Below are 14,711 nucleotides of genomic sequence, written 5' to 3'. Positions count from 1 at the left end.
TGCTTATGAACAAAAATATCTTTGACACAGTTTCTTCTTTTGTGCCACCTTACAGGTTTCTAGACCACCTTGAGGTGATGTTTTCATTGGAAGAAGCGCCTCCTGAATGGGATCCTGAGAGAAAATACCAGGTCAAAAATCTCAAGGTCAGTCATTAGTCAGTCAATCTGTACCTCTTTGCATTTAACTATATTGGTGTTGATTTGTGAAAGCTCTATGTATTGGTGTATGTTCTCAAGTTTTATTAAGATGGCCTAAATAGGTATGGTTTAGAATTAGTCTGTTTTCTTCATATCCATATTTGTTTTCAATTTCTTTTAGAGCACAAAGTATTTTTGATTGATTGCATATTGTACAAAATACCATTCAAAGAAAAGAAACAAATATCTCAAGTAAATATTTAAAAGCTAATCTCGACAGCTGTTATTCTGTAGAGCAAAGTCAATGTATTGATTGAAAGCCCTTTTCCAACAATTGTAAAACCCCAGATGGTTCGAAGGGTTTTTCTTTTTTTTTTTGCTTTTGAAGATTTTACTTACATGAAGTGTTGACACATAAAGTACAGCAGGTCCAAACTTAAGCATTATTGGGTCTTTGTACTAATGGAGAGTGTTTATGTCTGTTTTGCAGGTTTATTTTGAAGATTATGATGCAGGAAAACTGGTCGAATTGAAAGCAGATCCACCACTGAAAACAGCATTACAACATCCAAGGTATAGTGAAATCTAGCTATCACTACATTATTCCTTTATAAGTGTGTCATTCCAATGTACATTTTCATGCTAAAAGTCTGTAGGGGAAATTTAAATGACTTTTGGACATTTCTTCAGAGCAATATGAATCGAGCCATAATGAGGTGACTACATGTGTTTAAGGAGAATTTGAATAGGACTGTCTGGATGAAGAAGTACTTTCCTATCTCCCCTACATAAGTGGTGAATGGATTTTGATTGTTTGTCCCACGGATTACAGTAAGTTTTATTGTATGGGATTTTTGTAAAAACCAAACAAACACTGAAATAAGCAATAGTAGTCCCTAGAAATATTATTATTATTATAATATAATATTATTATTATAATAAGGGTTTGGTATGCAAAAACTTTTCCATCTAATTCCTTAAAAAAATTAAACTGTTGTATTCGCAGGTATCAGATAGTTGGTGGGGTACCTACATTCTTTATCCTGTCAACAGCAACACCATATCATGAACAGTTTCTAAAGAAGTACTCAAAATGAGCCAGGTCTTGTACTTCCATAAACTCAACATCACCAGTGAATCACTTCTTGCTAAATCTGGTTCAAACTGGTTCAAACTGGTTCAAACTGCAAAGAGGATGTAATCTTATCACTGGAGCTTTAGAGGAGGTGTGGTGGCCTAGGGGATGGATCAGTGCCTTGGAACCAGGAGGTCCTGGGTTCAAAACCCAGTTGATGTCCAAGTGCCCTTTGGAAAGGCATTCTCATGTACCAAGTTCCTCCGAGAGATCCTAGCTGTAGCTTTGAAATGTTGAAGCATTGAAAGGATGTGCTGTTGCTCCACGATAGAGCATCTATCCTCAGATACCAAGTCCTTTGGAATAGACTTTAAGCCAACGATCCAGAGGTGTTGTAGTCGAGTGGTTTAAGCACTCGACCTAGAATGCAAAGATCGTGGGTTAGATCCTTAACACGGCACTGATGTCCTTTGATTAGTCTTTAAACTGCATTTGCCACCCTATAGAGTACAGAAGCTGTGACGTCACAAAAATCATTTTCCGAAAGAGCATCAAAAATAATGTCCAAATGTCTAAAAACCAATTGAATATGTTAAGTATTGGCTGTGATATGACCATCTGAATAAATATATGTCCTATGGGAACTCAGTGTTATATGCTCTGGCTCCTAATGGTTAGGAGCCAGAGTATATATATTATTGAACCCCCTCTTCTTTATACCACATTCATTACACTTTTCCTGTTTTAAACAAAGTTTTTATTCAATGACTTTTTCTTTCTTTGTTTCTTTTATGTTATGTTTTACTGGCCCTGAATCATGTCATTTGAAATTAAAGAATAAGCATTATTAAGTACCTCAACTATGTAAGAAAAGAAGGAAACTTTGATTAAATGAAATTCCAGTATGTCTTTTACAGTATTTTACTTTGATCAGGATCTCAGAATTTACTTCAAGGCTACATGAACTGTAATGTCAAAATACAGTAATTTTTTTCCTTACTACTTTTTCATTTATACTCAAAGTAATTCATAGCATATGTTTACTACTTTTTAAACATTGTTCATACTTATATCATATTAAAAAATTGTATATACATGTAATGTTAATTAATAAATGTAACAGAAATACATCCAGAACTGAGTAGTGTTTTTCATAATTGTAAATTATTTCAATCAGCTTACATATCTAGTAAAAAAGGTATCTTTGTTGTGTCATGAACAATATAGTAATTTACAACCATCTACCACTAATTTCTACTTCTATAAGATGGTGATGAGGAGCAGGAGATGATTATGAGGAGGAAGATCATGATGATGATGATTATGATATTGACATTGATGACAATACTGCTAATGATGATAATGGAAGTGATAATATTGATTTGAATATTGTAGATAGCTGTCTTCAGTTGTGGTGCTGCTAAGTTCACAAGGAAGTGAATGAGATTTCAAGAGAAAAGTTTGAATCATCATTTGTCTTTCCATTGGATATTATGCCTCCTTCCGCCGAAAGTGGTGCCAGAAGGATACCTCAACATAACGCATTACAAAATAATACTCGTCATTTATTGGATGAAGTTGAATTGCTTGAGGATTGACTCTGAATCATTACAGTAATATCAAACAAGATAAAATATTTGGTAATTCTTTGGGCATATATAGCAGTTTATTTATTTTCAATCGATCATGAATATGTACATATAACTCGGATTACATCATTAATATTCCAAAGTTTCTGTACAACAATCAGGCACATTTTAATAACTTAAACACACGGCAAGATGACACAAATGCACACTTTTAAGATATATTCCATTTTTACGTTGTTGAACCCGGGGTACTTTTTTCATAAAAACTTGGGAAAACTTTCCAGAGAATATTTACATTTTTAATTGTGTAAAATTAATGTACAGCAAAGCCCAAAACAAAATAAGTTGAAACAGAAAGGGGATTATACTCTTACGTGTTCTCATAACAAATTAATTGATATAGAAGAAACTGTCAAGTTGATCCTTTTTATCCAAACATTTGGAAAGTAACTTAAGGAAAAATCCCACCTGTTACAGAATAAACCTAGAGGACTTTTTGTTATTCAAAATAATGAACATATTATTTCGGGCCAAAATACATTCTGGATCCGTCAGTCACATTGGAAGATTTTGTCTGACCTTTTCGAATGGCCTATACCCCCAAACAGGGCCTACATGCCCAAGATATCCCTCATTTCATAACCGCAGTGCAGAAAGACAGCACTATAAGCCTATAAAACTGATGAAGAAATATTCACATTTATTTTACAGTTAATAGCTTAGCATCGTGTATCCATGCCAAAAGCCAAGCAAAGTGGGGGGGGGGGGGGGGGTTGGAGGGGTTCTTGCATTAGTTTTCTACAAGTGCCTTGCTTTAATTCGTTTCTAGTCAAGATTTTTTTTTTTTAAAGGGGCGGGAGATTTAAAAATGTGGGAGGGGTGAGTCCTAAACTCCCCTCTAGAATCGCTACTGCCACAAGCATTGCACTATAGTCATTACCTAGTCCGACCCTCATCGCGCCATGTAAACTTCATGAATTTTTAATCATCCCCCCTAGCATAGGCAGCTGCGAAATATATCATGATTAGATGGTGCGTGAGGAAAAATACAGGATATTGTATATTCATTACAAAAATATCCTTTTTATTATAAAAATTGATGCTTGTCAATAATAGTTTGAAGGGCAATTAGGTCGTTGCCATCTGCACTTGATTATTTCATATGGGAAACAAATTATCTTTTGTTCCAATAGAGCTGTTACATGATAATGCGGTGGGGAAAACAGTATCTTGAACAAAATATTACACGTAATCTATTTTTGCAAATGAGTCGAATTTAATATTGCAATGTATAATGGTTAAAATATAATTAATTTCAAGAAATTCTACACAATAATTATATGAGAAAATTCACATTCAATTTAAAGTTTGCAATTAACACTGCTCCTGAAATATGTATTACCATTTATATCTTGATATGTGATAGCATGTAGGCCTAACCAATGTCAGTGTTTTATGCCATTTATTGTTTAAACCTAGCCCATGTACATTAAATTTCCTCTAAAGCTTCTTGATATTCTTATGACATAGGGTTAAAATTACTAACCCTTCTTTTGCCGAGGCAAGAAATATTTATTCATAAATGGGTTACGAGAGAAATACGATTCAATTCAACAAACCAAGATCCATTTCGCCTCTTGTGCCCCACTCCCCTGCAGAGCGAGATATTTATTTAATTGTAGCTTAAAGGCTATGGAGTATGGGAATCCCGGGAGATATATTGCCGTACGAGCATGCGATAATTGGGCCTCTCCCAATATAACGAAACAACTATCTGTCTGGCGGAGAAGATTCGAGGGTAAAAAGGGGAGAGCTTGACGAAAATGGAACGAATATGCAAAATAAGCTGTTGCATTTAAAAGAGAGCCCGTACACGGGTCCATTTTGTATTTTTTTTTGCTCAGAATGTAGCTGTGAAATAGGTGCATGAAGTTTGCTCGGTTGGATAAATGTTGGCGAATAATCACGCTCGATCGTATAATGCAACGATATTGTATTGATAAATTATCTAGTTCTCATCTTTTTTTAGAATGAAACGGGACTAGTACACTAAGGAGGCTACGCACTGTATCCTTTAAAAAAAAATTAGTTTTTTCATAATATTTTTGTCTACCAAAGCTCAGCAACGAACGCCAAAGTAATTAAGCTATGTCACCTCGCATTTGCAATTCAGAATTCAATTTTTGGTTGGAATTCTTTTGCAACGAAGAAAAAAACGGACAAAGGAAAATCGCTTCATTAAATTTTACTACTATCGTCGTTGTAATACGCCTACGTTATATCAAAACACAAACCTTTCAATTCATTACTATTAACTATAATCCTGGGCGGGGGAGGGAGGGGGCAGGATAACTCAACTCAGCTTTGATAAATTGTTTGCTCTCGTCTGTTGTCGCCTGATGTATCATTCCCATTTTCCGAAATGGGGCGAATTTCAAATTCAATCCTGCTATGTGCACTCTGTCCCTCGTGACATCCATCCATCCAGGGTTTGTGAGAATATTGATATTTTGCCCGAAGGGTTGACATTTTGGGGGGTTGACGGGAGACTGAATTTTCAGGCAGTGAGGGGTAACCCAACGCAAACAATAACATGAATGCTTTTACATATAAACACAAATTAAAGATTCTGTGGGGAAATGAACCAAATTCCATTATAGCTTGACATTTCAATATAAAAACAACGATTTTCCCCCTCCACATTCTATGACGTCACCCCGAAATATTGTGCGTAAGCCAATGTTTTGTCTGTTGTGAAGGAATTTAAACACAATCTCTTTATTATTTTTTCAAATAACACAATTTGTTTGGGTTTGAAATGCATTCCATAATTTAAATCCTGCGAGATTGTACGATATTTTTCCTAATATCCTGCATCTTGCGTCGATGATTCGCCTTTGAATGTGATATGAAAATTTACGTTAAAAGTGGATTTTTTTTATCGAAAGTTTTTTCTTTAAATTTTCTGATTTGTTCATGTATCAAACGTCAATGTGTATACTATTAAAACATAAATAGAAAATTCAAAATATTTCAGAGTATTTTTGCGCCTCGATTATACATTTAAACAATGGAATGGTAAACGTATGCTTTTCATGAAAATTTGCACCGATCGGATGTGAAAATAATGAAAGTGTATGAATGTTAACGTAAAGCAGTGAGCAGTAGAGTTGATTATGATTGTAAGTATAGATAATAATAAAAAAAGAGGAGAAAATGATGACACAAATATAATTAAGTGGCGGATTTTAGGGCACGCCCCCAGTCAAAAATAAGTTAAACTTACTAAAAAATTCAGCCACGAAGTGCCCTTTGGGGAATGTTGATAACTTTTTCAATTTGCTTGTTTTTTTGCCAGTTAGATGCAAATGTTGAGACATCATTAATAGAAAATGTTCGTAATTTTTGCGCTGTTGGAGTGGGGGGGGGGGGGGGGGGGGGGCTATTCATAATATTTAAAGACACATTGCGCTTCCGGCCAAAACACATGGATCCGCTTCTTTTAGTAGACGGTTTGGGATTGGAGTAGACTAAAGACACAATTGAATCATTATACTTTTCAGACGACGTAGCTCGGTAAAATAGAGCAGTAGTTGATATGAAGGGAACGCAGAGTCATTGGAACTGCAAACTTTGATAAACGGAAACGATTTTTATAAATTTCACTTTGAAACACACAGATAATTCCCAAATATATATTTCATTTTTACGGTATATTTCTGAGTAAGCTGTTTTCGTATTAATTTTCGAATAAAACTTTAAATGCCTACTTGTAGTAGGATAGGTCAGTATAGCATGGTAACAAAAGCAGGAATTATACACAGATCGAATGAGGTAGCAGTAAAAAAAGAAAATGCTTTGACATTCCAGAAAAAAACGATGGACACATGGAAATAATGCTCGTTCAAAATAATTATTGTTCATTATCTACATCAATGTTTTCACAAGTCCATAACTCATTATGCTATACAGACGTCATCAAAACTGGCTCCAAATTCCGATGCGAGTGTTTCTTCTTCTTTTCCTTTTTGTTCATAGCTTTTATTCTCTTGATCTCGCTCGGTTCTATAAGCCGCACCTTCTCTTTCGTTTTCGGCCTCGTGCCGTCGTGTGGCTTTTTCAACGCAGTCCTCGCCGGTTGTCCCATCACCGGCGATGAGACCACAACAGGTGGTGCCGGCGACTTCGGCGGCGACGGTTTCGGTTTTGACTTGGTCGTAAACGCGCTGTGGCTGTACCCGTTATCGCGACCTCCTTCTTTTTTGATGAAGCTCTGAAGGTAATCATCATACTTCTTTCCCTCCCGTCCTCCGTGGATGGATTTCGCCATTAGGAGCGTGATGGATAGGACGTAGAAAGACAGGACAGCTAGGATATAGACCAGTGGGTCCCCGGGATCTGATATCCCGAATGTGGTAGGTGTAACTGTTGCGTTGCCGTACGCCGAGGCGTTGTATGACGATGATGTTGTCATGTCGGGTTGCTCGCTTATGGCGTAGGCACTCGTGTTGAGACAGATGACAGGCATATTTTGTAATGTTTTTTCTCCCGCCCTTTTTTACCAGTGCGGCGCGGTTGAAGATTTTATGTTTGATACAGCAATGTACTCCGGCTGACGATTCAAGTGTATTATTTTACACTAGGCAAACAGTTTATTTGTATAAATCCTTGATGTTTGAAATTTGCTTTTGTTATAAGTTGTTAGAAAATCAGTCTAACCGTATGCTAAACTGTTTGCGAACATATCAACTAAATAATATGAAGCTTCTCATTTTTCTTCTGAATGAAAAATATCACAATTTATAATCCCTCTTAAAGCTCACATGTTGTCGCATAGTTTAAAAGTTTTGAATTTAATATTGTACACATACGAAGATAAAAACCATTCCGCGAGAAAGATCTAGTTCAGACAAACGAAAATGTTATCGGGGTCGTGGCTTCTACCCGTTGGGTCCACTTTGATCAAATTCTCACTTTCGATGATTAAAATTAGATTCTGCAATATGTTTAACGACGTATCTCCTGCCTGTATTACTGCAGGGTGTCTCGTTGAATTGAATTACTTGTCAGTGTAGTGTCGAAGTAACCGTTTTATTTGCACAGAATCCGGGTTTTTATTGTGTCGTAATCACATTAATGTCACCCCATCCGCGATAGTCCGCGCAAACACTTTCCGTAATTGCATCAGCGATATACGCACCGAGTTCTCGATACTTCTCGATCACATCGTCTGCATGGTGCTTGCGGCTGACAAGGGTAAATACAGACGAAGTTCATTAAAACTATCCCGCCTTCGACGTAACCAAATATAAGTGAACATGTAGCTTACATTGTGCTCACTGTAGATATACTCTGAGCAGCTGAAAGGATTAAAAGCGCATGAAAAGCGAAATTTAGGCTAACCCGTCAATTTCGTCACAAGAGAGAAAAAAATATTCCTGTCCAACTTTCTGAAGCAAATCAACCCACCTTCGATGTAAGTCTCAAAAGAAACTAATTTCAACGAAAAGGTAGAATCGAGCATGAATGACGCCTCAAATGTGGCTTTATTTTAGAAACAAGTAGACGCGCATCACCTTTTCATGTAGCAGGAGAAAAATGACAGCTCAAATTTTAGCTGTTAATTATCTGGGTCTGAGCGGCGCCCGAATCCTGATAAAATTCTGTATCCCAGATTTCCTCGGCACTGTTGTAATAAATGAGTTGAATATGAAACCCCTTCAATCCCCTTCAATATTACATCGGGTTGTTTGGATTCACTGTTTTGCAATACCAAGTCTCGTCTTAATTGCAATACCGAATCGTAGTCGGAGCACGAATATATGCAATTCCGCAATGATTAGTTTTATTGCAGGATACTTAAAATCTGGATCGCGGTCCAACTGATGGTTTGTCGATGGTTATCACAAATACGCCTTTTGTTAAATCTTACGAATGAAGTAATATTAAGCCGATGATATCGAGGGTGCGAAAATCAGTGTTGCAGTCCAGTAAGCTATGATGATTAGGACAAAATCGGGCTTCGAATGATAACTTGATGACGGAATTCCTTTGAGAGCTCAACATGCATCTCTGCGCCCCTTCTCATGTTTATCTGACAGAAACACTTCTATTTGCTAATCCCGTGTCGACTTGTGCGAACTTCGCGCCGTACGAGGCCTCTTCTAAGTCGACGATCACGGAAAGCTGGCAAATCGATAGCAAGCCGTAGCTGGGTCGTCTGCAGAATTTGATGAACCCAGTGTTCTCAAGCCTCCCGGCTAAGTGCGGCAAAATGCAAAGCGTCCAGTGTTTTTTCTTCGATATTGATTTACGAGTTTGTCTGCCAACAAGATTGTTTAGACATCGTGCCCTGTTTTCCACGGTTTTCTGAATGTTTTTCTTCTCACATTAAAAGTGCATCCCTTAAGGGTGAACGTGTCATTACGCTGTTATTTTCGATTGTTGTAGTACTTCCCTACACTCGAGATCATATTTAGAAGGTTGGTATTATGATTTTTTTACCAACAAAGGCTCCATAAAAGAATAACATATTAGTATTAACAACCCGGCTTCACACCATGCACTCTCCGTATTAAACAAGTATTTCATAGGTTAACTGGATGAGTGCAAATATTCGGCGAAACTTGTTAAACCACCAGTTTGAACGCGTTTCATTAGATGAATGGACGTCAAGTTTCTAATTCATTTGAAGTAAGTGAAAACGAAAACTTGTTCACACATCTCCCAGTGTAAACAGGATTATGGTAAACTCGGATTCTGCTGTAGCGTTCGGGTAGCCCTCTCCCATCTGAACTCCTCGTTGGAAGACGGAACGCCGGGAGAGGATGGATCTTCTGAAAAACTGGTTATCTCTGCCAATGTCCGCCCTTTGGGGCTCCTTCCATCGATTTGCCCCGCTCTAGCCTTTGTAACACGGAACCTGCATGGATTAAGAGGAAGAGAGAGAGAGAGAGAGAGAGAGAAGAGAGAGAGAGAGAGAGAGAGAGAGAGAGAAAGAGAGAGAGAGAAAAGGGGGGGGGAGATAGGAAAGATAGAAACAGGAAGAATTTGTATACAGAGGAGAGAGAGTGGAAGAGAAAACAGATGGATAGAGGGAGAAAGAGAGAGAGAGAAGGAGTAAGGGAGAAGAAACAAGAAAGAGTAAGGGAGAAGAAAGAGAAGATACGAGAAAGAAAAAATAAAAACAAAAAAGGTAAGAATTGACGCTAATTTGGCGAGGGGAAATGGGAACGTGTGAATTGATGCGAATAAGTTTATTCATCGGCGCTCCTCTTTCCCTGTCGGTCAATACTTGGGCTAGCTTTGTTTGGATGATTAAATGAAACCCGAGAGCTGAACGGTGTCCCTAGAGCTGTACACCATGCAGGTCTTCCTCCAGGAAACAAAATGGTGTATACTTGCAGGAACGGAAGTAAAATGGCCGAGGGAAGAAAGGGAAGACAACACTTTGCCTAAAGTGAGTCCAGATCTTCATAAGATTGTGACGTCATTCACAATCATGAAAACTGGCTTTGTTTCCTTTCAATCTTTTGCATTGCGATGTAGAAAGATAGCAATGTCTACAATTTAGCATTGATGAAATAGCAGGCGCGGTTAAAGTTATTATTGCAGGATTAACAGATTAAGAAGCAGTCATGCCATTCCAAAGTCAATTTCCAAGATTAAGATGCAAATTGAAATTTTGTTGATTAAAATGCAATTTACATGTTTTGGTTTGCAATTTGTACGGGGAATATACAATAATTATTATGTAAAATTTGTTTTTCGGATAAGAGAGGCGCTATACGGGAAACCTATAGTATGCTAAGAGACAACAACGTCTTTAAGCCTTGAAAATTAATCATATGACTAGTCAGATCCTCGGTCATTAAGATTTTACAAGTTTTAAGGTCCATATACAACGCTTTTGCAAATTCGTCTAAAATCTTATCGTAAACAGATCGTGCAGTGTGCGTCGGTCTTTAGTGTAACAGAGGTGTCGTGGTCGAGTGGATACGTCCCTGGACTGTCGATCGCAAGGTCCGCGGTTCGAGTCCCGTCGCGGCACTAATGTCCTTTGGCAAGAGACATTGATCTACATTTGCCACACGCAACCCAGGTGATGTAAATGGGTACCTGACAGGAATTAATTTCTTGAAATGCTGGAGCGCTGTATAAACGGCAGCTAATAATAAATGCGCCTCGGAATAGAATTATCTAGATAGACGGCGCTACAGAATGCCTATATTATTATTAACGTATAGGACGTATTGAAACATTGGATATCAAAGACCTCAAACTTTCCGTATGAAACGTGGCAAACTTCCCAGCATTCATTACAGTGACAGCAAGTAAGTTGGTCGATATACTTTTTGAATTTTCCGCTACAGAAGTAAATCACAAGTGTAGAAGCAATATTTCTCTAGCAAATGACGTCACAGGTTCAAATAAGGATAGCACTTTCTGATCGTGATTCTCTTGGTGAAATAACAAATATCATTCCATCTCTAAATAAATATGTCTGTAATTTTGATTGTATGGTGCTCAGCACGGTCGTGTCCGCATGTACAGTTTATGATTAATTAAAGAAATGATTGATACTGACATAGCATAGCCATATCGTTGAGCAAATGATTAACCAAAGTCTGTTCAATAATTGTTTTGATCTTATCATGTCTCACTGTTTTTTGCTAGGTAGCGATGGTATGTTCAGCCCCGATATTAATATAATTGCATTGTAGCTACCCGTCGCTGTTTGTGTTTTTGTCTGCCTGTCCATCAATCTCTTTCTCTCCCATCGGGCTGCTCTTCGTGTCAACATTTTTTTAGTTTTTTTGTTTGTTTTCCCTTCAAAAAACCTTTTTAAGATTCCTCCCAAATCGTAACAGTAAAACCTTCTCTGAAGGTTAACAGCGGGCCTTTTGTATAAAAATGGAGCTCTTTATAGGGGTAGAGATAGAGCCTTACAAGATGGATGAAGACAGTGCGAGGAACCAGAGTGAGAAGGGAGGATGTGAGAAGAGGGATAAGTCATCTCTCCCCTTCCTCCCCCTCTCACGTTCCTTTTCTTTCTCATTCTTTTCCTCCCAAGTTTCTATTCTCTAAAGGCAGTGCACTTTCCTTGTGTCCCCATCGCTGCACCATTAAAGGTTGTTCCTTGAGCATACTCACTTATGAATTTTATTTGCCGATGATTCATCCCTCTTTAGCGATTGAGGATACCCCTAAGGTACTTGAGATTTGATAAGAAATCGTGACCGCAATGCAACCCTGCATGATTTATAAACACATAATTGAGGTCCGTGAAACCGCGAACCCCGAACTGGATAACAAACAGTAAATTCATAGTGTAGATCATAAATATTTAAACAAATTTACAAAACCTTGATTAAAATTGTTAACCACTAAAAGGCCCCTGAATATTACCCCAGGGATTATGATGTGCTCTTTTGATGGGATCGTCCATACATTATCATGTCCTAAATATTTGTGTATTATTATTAGCTATGAGACATTTTCTACCAAGGTCAAGTAGAAGTTTCCGTTCATTATTATCGTCTTAAATTATGATATATTAAAGTAAAATTCTGTTTACGTCTGTGAAAATGTCATATTCTTCATTACCTACATCTCCATATTTTCCCAGATTATTTCCCAGATTATTTCCCAGATCTCAACTGATACCTTTAAAGAGGCTCCTGTATGCGAAACGGTTACTTTAAGAACTGATTCTCTTTCGCATCATCGCTTTCTAGCCAGGAGCATGAATCATCGAGAGAATTTTACACCATACTTCATCTTCCCCTGAAATGATAAGGGTTATTCCGTGTCGCTCTAGTGGGGCGTTGCAAGAAAGTTGCAAATTCCCAAAATGAAGCGTAACTCTTGCTATTAATTGCAAATTTACAATTGATCGCAACTCGACTTTCTTGTAACACCCCATTAGTAAGAGAGAGAGAGAGAGAGAGAGAGAGAGAGAGAGAGAGAGGGGGGGCGGGGAATAAAAGCTAGATCTAGTGAACTTTATTCAATTGTTAAAACCTTGATCCTAAAAAAATCCTAGGAAATTTAGGAAACTAGTGGGGCGTTGCAAGAAAGTTGAGTTGCAATCGATTGCAAATATAAGTTGAAAATTTTGCAACTTGCAATCAATCGCAACTTTCTTGCAACGCCCCGTAGGTGAGATACATCAAGGAAAAGAGAACAAATAAAAAGATTGCCATCATCATGTGGAATTTTACGGTAAACAAAACGGTGGAACTTTCGAAATGTTGTTTGTTGCTGCCGTTGCTCTTGCTTGGGTTTTTACGATAGGCATTTATACAAAACAATGGTAAAATGGAATGAAAATTTGACCGTGATGCCTAGTCATTATACTCCAGTAAGCTATATGAAAGTTCAGGCCAGTTAAAACTTTTCTTTTACCAAATATTTGTTGCTTTGCTGAGTGTAAGCAGCAACAGTTTCGAATATTATTCTTTCAGCAGTTATATTTTTGTAATTTTATAATCGCGAATGAATTTGAGTGCGCAGTGGAATGCGCAGTGAAAAAAAGTCATTGTTTAAAAAGAAACTTATTAAACAATTGCAAAGACTTTAAAGAACGTTAACAATCTCTCGCGGTACCCCGGTTGAAAAACGCTGCTCCATTTGTATATCCCTTAGAAAATCATGTTCGGATTATTTTGTACGTCTTTGCCATGTTCGCACATTCCAAGAGGTGACGCACAAGGCTACTGAAATGGGCTTAAGTTGATTGTTCGAAAGTCTTTGCGAATGTGCCACTAAGTTTTAGTCTACAGTATTCGTACCACCAGGGAAGTAATATTTTCACAAATCTTCAGAAGTGATACTAATCATATTTTGCACCAGACGATTAGCTGACCTTGAATATAATAAAACAACTCGTTCGCGACGCGACACAATTATGAATTGACATTTCAATTCTTACAGCTTTACTGAATATGTCATCTACACGATGGCACCGTCGTGTAATCATACTAATTATAAACGTCAGATCGCGTTAAAGGTACACCTGCCGGTCGTTCTAGAGAAACTGTTGAGATGATGCCGAATTGTTGATCGTGTAGTATATAGCTACATTTATATTGCGAACATATAATAACAGGGGGGGGGGGATTAAAGTGTCCCAAATCCTCGAACTGAATTTTGTTACGAAAAAGCTATTTTCCTGTTACATGGCGCTTGGCAGTGAACGTAATTTACATGCATATATTGACAGAACCTAAGCATCTGACGTAGTTCATTAATAATTTCGCAACACCGCGAAACATTAACCTCGATCAAATTATTAGATCAATTTCGTCTCGTTTCTGCAAATGTCAACTTGAACGTAATATTATTGGATATAGCGACGTAGCATGGTTCCGACTATCGAGTGAGGTGGGGGGGGGGGGCGGGTGTGCACCGATCTTACTCTGTTAATGCATGGTTGATACAAAAAGAGGGGTGACAATTGAGGAGAAATTGATATTTCTTGGGGGGCGATGCCCAGGCATTGGTTGTTGTTGTTGTTTTAGTTTTATAATTGTTATCGTCATCATCATTTTTGTATGCTTTCTTTTTCTATATGTTTGTTATCGTTTGATGCTAAGTTCCTGGAAATGTATGAATTAATAAATGAGTAATATTGTATAAATAAATGAATAAATAAATAAGGAAAACAAGCCGGCCGGGTATGGGAAAAAGTAAAACATGTGTATCATCCTTTTTGCGTGTTCACCTTCTGCTAAAAACTTGATGGTGGGCACATGCCCCCCCCCCCCCCCCACGTTGTTACGCCACTGATTAAAGTGCATCCCTGATCAAAGGACATATCATTAATATGTTTATTGTGCATCCTTGATGCAAAGTATATCTGGACCCGTTTCTATGGTCATTAATCTGTTTTGTTGAGCTGATCAA

At 37.7% G+C, this 14,711-nt stretch overlaps 1 protein-coding gene across 1 annotated transcript in view; it reads left to right on the top strand.

Moving 5' to 3' along the window:
* LOC586597 (tetratricopeptide repeat protein 4) overlaps positions 1-1,331 on the top strand; it is an 11,678-nt gene extending 10,347 nt beyond the window's left edge. Inside the window, exons 8-10 of the mRNA XM_011669464.2 lie at positions 56-146; positions 631-713; positions 1,147-1,331. Coding sequence (XP_011667766.2) covers positions 56-146; positions 631-713; positions 1,147-1,237 — 265 coding nt within the window. The 3' untranslated portion in view covers positions 1,238-1,331. The remainder of the gene's footprint in view (positions 1-55; positions 147-630; positions 714-1,146) is intronic.
* The last annotated feature ends 13,380 nt before the right edge of the window (positions 1,332-14,711 follow it).

This window comes from Strongylocentrotus purpuratus, unplaced genomic scaffold (assembly GCF_000002235.5).
Source record: "Strongylocentrotus purpuratus isolate Spur 01 unplaced genomic scaffold, Spur_5.0 spur5_scaffold_3, whole genome shotgun sequence".
Lineage (NCBI taxonomy): Eukaryota > Metazoa > Echinodermata > Echinoidea > Camarodonta > Strongylocentrotidae > Strongylocentrotus > Strongylocentrotus purpuratus.
This window is presented reverse-complemented; position numbering and strand designations above follow the sequence as displayed.